Source organism: Paramormyrops kingsleyae, chromosome 6 (genome assembly GCF_048594095.1).
Source record: "Paramormyrops kingsleyae isolate MSU_618 chromosome 6, PKINGS_0.4, whole genome shotgun sequence".
Taxonomy (NCBI): Eukaryota; Metazoa; Chordata; class Actinopteri; order Osteoglossiformes; family Mormyridae; genus Paramormyrops; species Paramormyrops kingsleyae.
This window is the reverse complement of record NC_132802.1, coordinates 31,715,696-31,725,975: the sequence shown is the minus strand read 5'-3', so window position 1 is coordinate 31,725,975 and position 10,280 is coordinate 31,715,696. Positions and strand designations below refer to the sequence as shown.

General features: G+C 38.3%; 1 protein-coding gene across 1 annotated transcript in view; it reads left to right on the top strand.

Annotated features, from left to right (window-relative positions):
* slc35a2 (solute carrier family 35 member 2) overlaps nt 1-9,097 on the top strand; it is a 19,053-nt gene extending 9,956 nt beyond the window's left edge. The window contains exons 4-5 of the mRNA XM_023826697.2: nt 1,261-1,973; nt 7,584-9,097. Coding sequence (XP_023682465.1) covers nt 1,261-1,973; nt 7,584-7,611 — 741 coding nt within the window. The 3' untranslated portion in view covers nt 7,612-9,097. The remainder of the gene's footprint in view (nt 1-1,260; nt 1,974-7,583) is intronic.
* Nucleotides 9,098-10,280: the final 1,183 nt, after the last annotated feature.

Here is a 10,280-nt window from a genome sequence, read left to right as displayed (position 1 = left end):
GTACTTCCTGTGCTTGCATTATAAAGAGATATTGCTGTCTGCACATGAGACACACTGAGCAGTTTATTCAATGCGCATAGATGCCTCAGATTTGTATAATCAGTGTTCTTAGGACTTCATGTGTTGTCATGCAAACGCCGAACCTTTGGTATCGCAGATATTCAGGTTGAACTTGTCACTAATCTGCAGTGATGCACTGCATTGCCGTTTTACCTTCTGAAATGGGTTTTAGGGGTGGCAGTTGGTGGCACTGTTAGTCAGTCCTTCGGCGCCACCATAATGTCTGACTTTAGCCGGCGTATGTCTCTCGCTTTCTCCCACAACAGATGGTCATGCAGTCAACTGCTGTGAATCTGCATGTGGTAGTGAAATGTGTCCGCTAGCCTGAACTGTATAAGGCACTGCAATGAGATTTTACTTTGTATAATGTAAAGGAAATCTCAACATTGTTGCCACATTGTTGTGGCAGGGTCATTTAACTGTAAATTTGGCAACTCATTATTTTATTTATAAACAGGGAAGTTACCAAGTGGGTTATGTATTTTGTAGTTTATCATCTTCTGAACTTCGGCATTATGACGACAGTATCTCTTTGCTCTTATGCCGTTTCAAACTCCAGAGCTTTTGAATGCATGTCATTTTCCCTTTGTTTGGAATCCCTCTGTGTCCACCGTTCATGTTGGCAATGCAGAAAAATTGATCCTCGTATTTCAGTTACCACATTATGTAGTACATAGCCAGTTAAGGCTATTGTATTAAACAACTGTCAAAATCTCGTTTAACATTTGCCCTTCCCTGAATATTGGGCAAATAAACTGCAATTGAGTAAAAGCTCCCTTCATTTCAAAGTGATTGTGTCCTCTCTAGTGCTCACCCCAGTGACCCTGCACTTAATACATTTGCCCCTTTCTGATGGCACAAAGCATCCCCTATTATACATGAAGCTGACTTTTCTGTTTTTGTCTGCATCAAAATTCTTATCTCTAAAAATATCTCATGAAATTTGATCAGAGGCTCCTTTTAGTGTCTGGTGTAACAGTCTCTGACACATTGTAATTTGCTTAGTTGTACATTATCCCTGTCTCAAAATGGTTGAAGCGGTTGGTTTGCTTAACTAGAAACTAAAATCTCATGATGAAATACTTTTTAGGAAAATAAACTGGGTAAATCTATCTGTTTTGTAACTTGTGTTGTAAAGGTTAGAACCCTAATAGCTCATTATGGGTGTGACAGGATGGTCTTCTGCTTCTCTCTTTCCAGGTGACATACCAGCTAAAAATCCTGACCACAGCCCTTTTTTCAGTACTGATGCTGCGGAAGAGCCTGTCTCGTGTGCAGTGGGTGTCCTTGGTCCTGCTTTTTGCTGGAGTCGCCCTTGTGCAAGTGGAGCAGGAAGGGAAGCAGAAGGAGACGTCGGTTGCGGGTATCAACCAGAACTATGCAGTGGGACTGGTGGCAGTGGTGGTATCCTGCTTGTCCTCGGGATTTGCGGGCGTGTACTTTGAGAAGATCCTGAAGGGCAGCTCGGCCTCCGTGTGGATGAGGAACGTGCAACTTGGCATCTTTGGCACGGGCCTGGGTCTCCTGGGCCTGTGGTGGAACGATGGCCCTTCCATCAGCGAGAAGGGCTTCCTGTTCGGCTACACGCCCATGGTGTGGGGCGTGATTTTTAACCAGGCCTTTGGGGGCCTGCTGGTGGCCGTAGTCGTGAAGTATGCAGACAACATTCTCAAGGGTTTCGCCACGTCCTTCTCCATCATCGTCTCCACTGTCACCTCTGTCTACCTCTTCGGGTTCCACGTGGACCTCCTCTTCACGTTAGGTGCCGGTCTGGTCATAGGAGCGGTCTACATGTACAGCCTTCCCAAAGTAGCTGCTCCTCCTTCTGCCTCTACTGTCTCTGCTTCCACCCAGAGTAGAAGCCAATTGGCCAGCAGAGATGGCGACTCGGAAACGGACGCTTTCCTTCCAAAGTCAGTCCTGGTGAAGTGATGCGCCACATCTTCTCTCTCTCCCCTCTTACTCGGCATCTCATCGCTGTCTTCACTGAACTAATTCTAACCTCCTTCCTCCTGCCATCTCTCTGTGGTTTTTAAGGTTAATTTCTGAACTTATCTTTTTTCCATGAAATGTGTAAATTAAGTGGGAAGGCTACAGCATCTTTCTTAGTTCAGTGAAGCTTTTCCCAGTGTAGGGCACTCTGTCACCAGTACTGAGAATCGCTTTGTTGTATGTTTGGTTATACTACATAGACCAGTTCTGAGCTGGATGGTTTGGTAGGCAACCAGTGTGTGTATCTTGCTTTGAAACGCTTGTCTGGACGTATCTCTTGTAAGTTGCATTTTTTGTTTGTTAGCACAAGATTATGAAGTATAGGGACATTTTAACAACAGTTGAAGATCTTGAGTGTCATTGTAACAGCACCCTGATTTTCTTTTTATGTGCTTTATATTATTTTTATACATTTCACAGGTGTTTTCAATACATGGTTTTGAGCGTGTGAGGTTTGCCTTAAAGTTTTGAGGCTTTTTAATTTGATCAATGCAAAGCCTAACCAAAAGCTCAAGTATGTTTGCAATAACCATCATTAGTGTATAACTAATTTGCAGAATGACATACTCTGACTTATTTTTCTGAGGCTTCAGTTAACTACCCAGGTGCCCTTTATTCTTCCTGTAGCTGAACTTCCCCTTCTTTCTCCAGAGGGGAAAGGTTGCCACCTAGCTATCATCCGGCATTCCGGTCCTTGTCATTACTTTTTACTAATGGATATTTTATCTGACTCTAATTTATTTGCACAAAATATGTTTACATTTTGATTACTTTGCAATTTGCTATTTAGAAATATGAGGTAATTGGGCTTTTTGCAGACCTTTTGAACTGTAGCTTATAATTGAATGTAAAATTTAGGTACCTTGAAATTGCACCAGGTTTATACATCTTTGCTACATACAATTGAAAAGATGTGTAATATTAGGGTAGCAAACACCAGATTACATATTTAAAATATTAAGAAAATGCCATGGTCAATGAGTTCAAATGGCGCTGCTTTTTACAATTAGATATCTGGTTGCTCTAGTTGGGTTGGTTCCATCTCAATGAACAGATCTATGTTCACAGCAATGTTAAATGTAAGAATTCACAGGCTACTTTGAAAACCCTTCAAAGAAATCTACTACCGGTTGTGCAAAAAACACAAAACAGGAAGAGTTATACTCTGCAGGCATTATTGGTATATGCATACTGTAATGCGAATCACATTATCTTTTGCTATAAAGCCAGGTTGTATGTAGTGATTTCTGGTAATTATACGTGATTGTAGGTTTCTGTTAGAAACATTTGGGATATGTGTTGTTCAATGCTTTTGCGGTGAAAGTGTCTTGAATGTTTATCAGCTGGTGACAGTAACTTTTTTTTTTTTTTTTGCCAAACTCCCATTTCACTGTGTACAGCTGAAGGCTGAAAAAGCCTTTCTGCTCTCACACAAACACAACTCGCTGCGGCATCTCGTAGTTCAATCCCCAAAGATAGAAGCTCAGTTTGTTTTTTGAACAGATAATCAAATCAAAACACTAATTCCAAAACACACTTTTTTTGTGTTTATTTCTATGATCCATGGTCCTTATTAAAAGCAGTGTGTTACTCTGCAACACTAGCTTGTACCATGTGAGCACAAATCCAGTCACCTACCCCAAAGGCTTTACATAGCAGGACCGGCTGGCTTTTAGCTCTGCTGCATTAGTCTGCATAGTAGTGCATTCTGGGTCACAGTAGGGAGTGACTACTATTGCTTGGACAAATTGCATCTTATGGGTTGTTTACCCAGCAGTACTTGTCTCATGGAAAACTGTATCTACTTTTTAAATTTTGGGAGAAAAAAAAACATCAAGTGACACCTCAGTTATAAGTAATTCTATAACTATGAAAAAATGAAAGATTGGATGCTCAGAACTAAATAGTTTAAAAAATAGTTGAGGCTGCTCATTGTGTAGTCTCCTCAGATCTGGGGAAAAAATCATTTCCAGCACCTGCAATTTGCAGCTTTTTCCTGCTTGAATCTTCATATGGAAATCTACCCAGAATTCTCTTGTGCAGCAAAATGTCCTTGAGCTTTGCTACTTGAGAGAGCCGTGGTATCGGACAGTGCTATCAGTTCTCGTTCATGTAGCCTTCAGTACTCTGCTGGAGCTGCACTATGTCGAAGCAGCCAAGCCGTACTTCCTACCCAGTTGATAAAAAATAGAGGGGGGTCGATGGCCCTGGAGAGTCTGAGGTAACATAGTCATGCTGTGCCTTTTCTCAGACTCTTTTTATCTGTACAGTGGACACAATATTGATAAAAAATATATGAATATTATGTATATAATTAAATATTTTTAAAGCCTATAATTCAAAGATGGTGGGACTGGTTTAGGGGTACAGTTGCTGAATTTGTATGCTAAATTTGCTTTTTTTTTAAAAAAAAAATCGTTAGGAATAATTCAGTTGCAGGTTTTAAGGGTGTAATATAAGTAGATAAATTGTTTCAGCAGTTAAATGACCTGCATTAAATTTTTGCTTTTTGTTTATTTTATTTTAAAGACAAAAATTTCAGCTATGAAGACCATACTGACTATAACACAGTGCAGATAATGTTAAATATTGCATGAGACCGGTAGCCAGTCAGTGTCATGTTGTGATTTCTGGCTAACGGCACTAGCTATAGAGTTGCCCACATCAGACTGTTTTCTCCAGTGCAACTGCAACATGCCGTCATTTTTTCTGATGACAGTTTTGGTTGTGTTGTGAACCATTGCAGATATTATAAGAGTCAATGATGAGACTGCTATAATGCTTTTTGTATAGACGGCCTGTTTTGGATTACAGTGTGGTGTGGAATTATCTGCCTTTGTTTTTTGTTTTTTTATCTTCAGTTAGCTATGGTACTGTTTATGATCTTCTGGACGAACAAAAACTTAGTGACATTTAGCGTAAATCTAGCTTGGGATTCTCCTGCAAACTAGAGAGAGATGGCAAGTCCTTCTGATGAGGGAGCACCACGGCTGTCGTTCATGCTTTTCAGATTTCAGACTTTCAGAAGGACAGGTGTGTAACTACTGGAAATAGCTTCTGCCACTGACTTCATTCTCTTTGTCAGATAAGCTGCTTTAGATTCATACCTATGAATCTTACTGCTCCTTTTTCTGCCCAGATATTTTTTTTAATATATCAGAAGGAGTCACTGTTTGAGAACAATCACAAAATAATTGATATAATGGGATTTAAATCAAATCAATGAAGGTACCCTTCAGAATTCTGGACTGAACAAAACAAATGATCCTATACATATTATACAATATAAATAAACTACATACAAGTACACGTGGGCATTTTGAATTATGTTGATGTGCCAGAAAGTTAAAAATAAAAAAAGTTAATATAAAAAATAATGAGATTTTTATTAAAGTAAAAGATAAAGGGAGACCTATGTGAAAATATGAAGGAATAAAAATGGCGGCATTTGCATTCTGACTATATTCACTCAGTTTAAGGGGACATGTAGCCATTGTCAATGAAAGTGACCTGCTTGTATATATGCCAGCTTCAACTAAACACACTGAGTCACACAACTTCTCAGCTGCTATTGTAAGAACTTGTTCGATTTATCACCTAAGCAACTCTGTACCTGGAAGAAAGCTGCTTTTTGTATTATTTGTAAATGTACAAAGGAAAAGTAGGATTATTTAATATGTAGGATGGTAAAAAAAAATCCTTGGATTATAACTTGGATTAATTATTTCCTTAAGTACAATAAATGCCAAAATAACATTTGCATTTTGGTTAAGCATTTGTCGAAGAAAGTGTACACCAGCTTGCATTACCATGCCATTGGTTTTTGAATTTTCATTTTTATTTTTAAAAGCAGATGCAGTGTTACCTGGTGCAGTTAATAGAAGCATAGTTGGAGAGAACGCTACTTCACAGGCTTGGTGCCTGTTAGAGACAGACTTTAACAGCTGTGAGCTCGAACAGCATCCCAAGACCAGGTTTATGGGTCACTTCTCACTTCTGCCTTTTGTGTTACACGTTTCCATCGCACCAAAAACCAACGTGACAATGAAATGGGCACCAGATGCATTTCAGTCTCTTCTGTGGTTGACCGTTATTGTAATTATCATTATTATTATTTTTTATTTGGCTTTCTGTGGTGTGAGCTTTTTAACTAGTGGGTCACTTTTTGGTAATGTTATCATATGCACTATGTACAAATGTTTTTTTTTTTTTGTTTTGTTTTGTTTTTTTTAAAGTAAAACTTGGAGGTGAAACCTCTTTGCAATGTGGTGTTTGGTCTGTTCTTTCCTGAGTTTTGTCATCTTCATGTCAAACAGCATCCGTAACCGAATGCATTAATAAAGTAAAAAAAAATGGGTTTTTTAAAAATAAACTTGATTTATCTTCCTCATGTCCTCACTAGCTGAAGTGGACTTTTCTTAGTGAAGCGAGTCTTTATCCTATCAAAAGAAATTAAATTCAACTGCCTAAAATGTTTTTAAAAATATCTGCGTGTAAATATTCTACTTTTATGTGTTGTAGGGGAAGTTGACTTCCTGTACACTACTCTTCAATAAGAGACCACTGCTGTGGTCTTGTGACTTACATTTATTGCTCTTCAATATACAAGACCATATATATTTATTTAAAACTTAATACACATGACATTTCTAAACTAAATTCAAATGTTGGAAATGGTATCAGTCATTTAACAACAATTGTGTGATGGGAATTAATGGGCTGACATGACACTTACGATGCTTCGTTCTGTTGGATGCTGTCTTAATCTTTGGATGGTAAGCCTCTGATTTTATCAGTGGGACACTTTCAAGTCTTACTGCTCGATTGATCACCTGCTTGTATTTTCATTTTTGTTTATGCCTTGTTTCTGACATGTCTGTCATAATCTAGCGTGCCAGGTTTTCATCATGTTACTGAGAAGATACTCAGATTAGGTTATGTTGTGTGTTGTATTGCTCGTGTTGTGTATCTGGTGCTTAAGTGCAGATTCTGGAATTGCACTGCAGTGACATCGCATCAGCCATGGCTCTAATCCTGCCTTTTTGGGTGTGTCTCTGGGTATCTAGAAACCTGTCTTCTGCACTGATTGTAGGTGCCGCCTTTAAAATCCCATTTGACTGCAGGATGTCCACACAGGACTATACTCTTTTAAGCAGACATACCTCTGATAGATTCCCAGCAGAATTGTGAAAATGCAGACCTTGCCTTACCGTGTAGGAGATCTAGTAACTATCCAAAGACCCTGTAGAGTTTTTTTTCAGAATTTTTAAATTCATGTTACTTTCTTAGTTGCAATTGAACTCTTTAGAAACTATTACAATTTTTAATATGAGTTGTGGAGAGTTTGCAACTTAAATGAACCGGTAGCACTGTTCAGGGGTGCTGGGGACACATGGCTGAGGACTTTAGACAAACCTGTCTGCAAACCTGCAACTAACACATTACATTAACTTTAAGATCCCAAAAAGGTAACATTTATTTTGCAAAATCATAAAACTGGACTCTTGTGATGTTTTTTTTTTTGTTCTCAGGCTCCCAGGAAAGGAAAAGGGATGCTAGCATTTTTCAGGGAACGATCCTTGACACCGACACAGAGTCTCCACGCAACATTCAATGGCCACACCAAAGAGCTAGAAGAATGGACCTGCTACCATACCATGTGCCTTCAAAGTGAATCTACACAAAATGTTAAACAAAAGTGTAGAGTTTTAAAGCTATGCATGTCTAATATGATTACCCTTTATGCAAAGGTTTTTAATGAAATGCCAGAACACTGATGGCTTGTTTAACCAAAAAAGCAGTATTTCCTCTTTGAATTTCAAGTGAACCTTTGATATGTTTGCCTCTTTCTGTTATTTTGTGACGGACAACTTTGTTGTTGCTCAAATCACTTTAAAATCCTGGAAGTGAAAAGGAGGGCGTGTGAATTGTCAGTTTAAGGCATTAATGTTTTGTTTGTGTGAAACGTAGTATTAACTTGGAATACTGCCTTACTCTAACTAAATATACAGATTTCAGTAGTCATGTTTTTGACATAACACTAATAATAATAATGCTGCCACAGACCATAATGTGATGACTCATCTAACAAGGCTTTGCACAGAATGGAGTTACTTAACATTGTTTTGTTTTACAAAATGCAGTATGTTTTGTATTATTTGTAGTTCACTTATTTATTGATCTATTTACATTTGAGCATTTAGAATCACCTTCAAAGTAGTGCTTACATGCACTTGTTGCCTTTAATGTGACCTTGTTAAATAAACTAACCAATCAGATAGTTTTTCTATTACAGAATCAGTGTTTTACCAGTTCAGTCTTCTTTTGATAAATGTATTAGAATGCTTGGTAGTGTCTCAGTATTTCAATGGAAGCTTTTTTTTTTAACTGACATTTTATTTGTAATGAAACAAAATGGTTTGATTTTCATTCTGAAACTAAAGGCTAGTGTTCTGTGTGCTTGCTATCATAAATGTACACTCTGATTTAATGTTCAAGAAGGCCATAATTTAAGATAGGGCTTAATGCCTTTGTGTTTACAGTGACTTGATAAATTCATAGAAACTGTAACTCCATAATATGTACAGGGAAACAGCAGTTGTTGTAGCGACATTGATTTTGAATCTATGATGTGTAAGTTAACAGTAGTATGCATATCAAAAATCTAGATTTGTTATTGTTGAAGTCTTAAACTGATAACATTACAAACCAATTTATAGAGAAAAAACGTATTTTTGTTTTACGTTATGGATCTGTTTTAGATAAATGTTTACATGTGACCACACCCATGGTCTTAAAGTGCTATATCGGACTTTTTTTTTTTCTTGTTCATGCAACATGTTCATTTTGTATCACTAGTCTTTATATGTAAACCAGACACTTGAAAGAAATTGTTCTGCAGATTTTATATTACCATTTTCACCTTGGATATTGGGTGTATTTCACGTTGAGAATATTTCCTAATTTTAGCCTTCTGAAAATTAACAAATGACCAAAATTTACTTGCATGTTGTAATTTCTACGAATAAACAATTTTACCCTCATATCTTCAATTGAAGAGAAAATGTTTTTTTTTTTTTTTTGTAAAACTACGGCAAATTAATTTATTTTGTGTCATTGTAATAATCATTATTATACATCCATTTCCATAACTGCTTAGGTACTGCAGTACGTCTGTACTGAGACTCAGAGCACTGGGCAGGGGAACACCCTGGATGGGATGCCAGTCAATTGAAACAGACTCTCATATGCTCCGGGCAATTTACAGACCATACTTAACCTAATCGTATTTTAGCTGTGTGAGGAAACCAGAGTAGTCAGTGGAGACAGGGGGCATGCAAATGATACACACAGAGCCAAGAATGGAAAATGAACTTAAAGCCCCGCAGGTGGTGGAGCGTTCTGCTATGCAGAGACCCTTGATAAAATTCCCATGACCTGAAATGGGACTAGTAGTGCGTAGGTCTGGTTAGACCAGAACAACCTGTAGCCGATACAGCCTTCTGGGTGTTTGAAATTATTGGCAGTCTTATTTAAACCAGTTTTCTGTATTAATACATTCAGCAAATACAGATTTTATGTAGTGACTGATCGGGGACACCAGCCTTGGTTCTAGACAGGACTTTGAGGACATATTATGGTTAATATTCATTTTCCCATTGGACAACATCATGTTTTACAATAAGATGTGCCTGGAAGAAAGTAAATAGATCGTTTTTGGGTACGCCCTCAAAAAGTGTCAGCAGAGTATGAAACAGGCCTGCTTCGTTATCTTGTACTGACCATGTTTACTACCCGCGGAAAGAAGAAAAGAAGATCTCACTGTGTAATACACTATGTATATGAGTTATACTGAGTTGAATTGCTAGCCGGAGAACCACCCTGGACTGCCGATGCTTCACATCGTACATGCTAAGCTTTTATACATAAACGAATAACCATAACTTCTGCCCCATACATACATACGTCGGAACCAGCTAGAGGTCAGCAGCATGTAAAATTCTGAAGGACACTGTGATTATATTTTTTCGTTTTTACCACAGACATGGTTTTTAAAAAGACTGTTTGTTTTTTATTGCTATTATTTTATCACGGCACATTTGTCCGCGTACGGACTGCCGGAACAATCAGCAGCAAGTCCAGAAGGAGGCCAGACCGCAAAGCCGCAGCCTCCGCCCGGGCTGTCCGGCGCTCGAGGCTTCCGCTGCACAATAAAGCGGCTTCCTCTT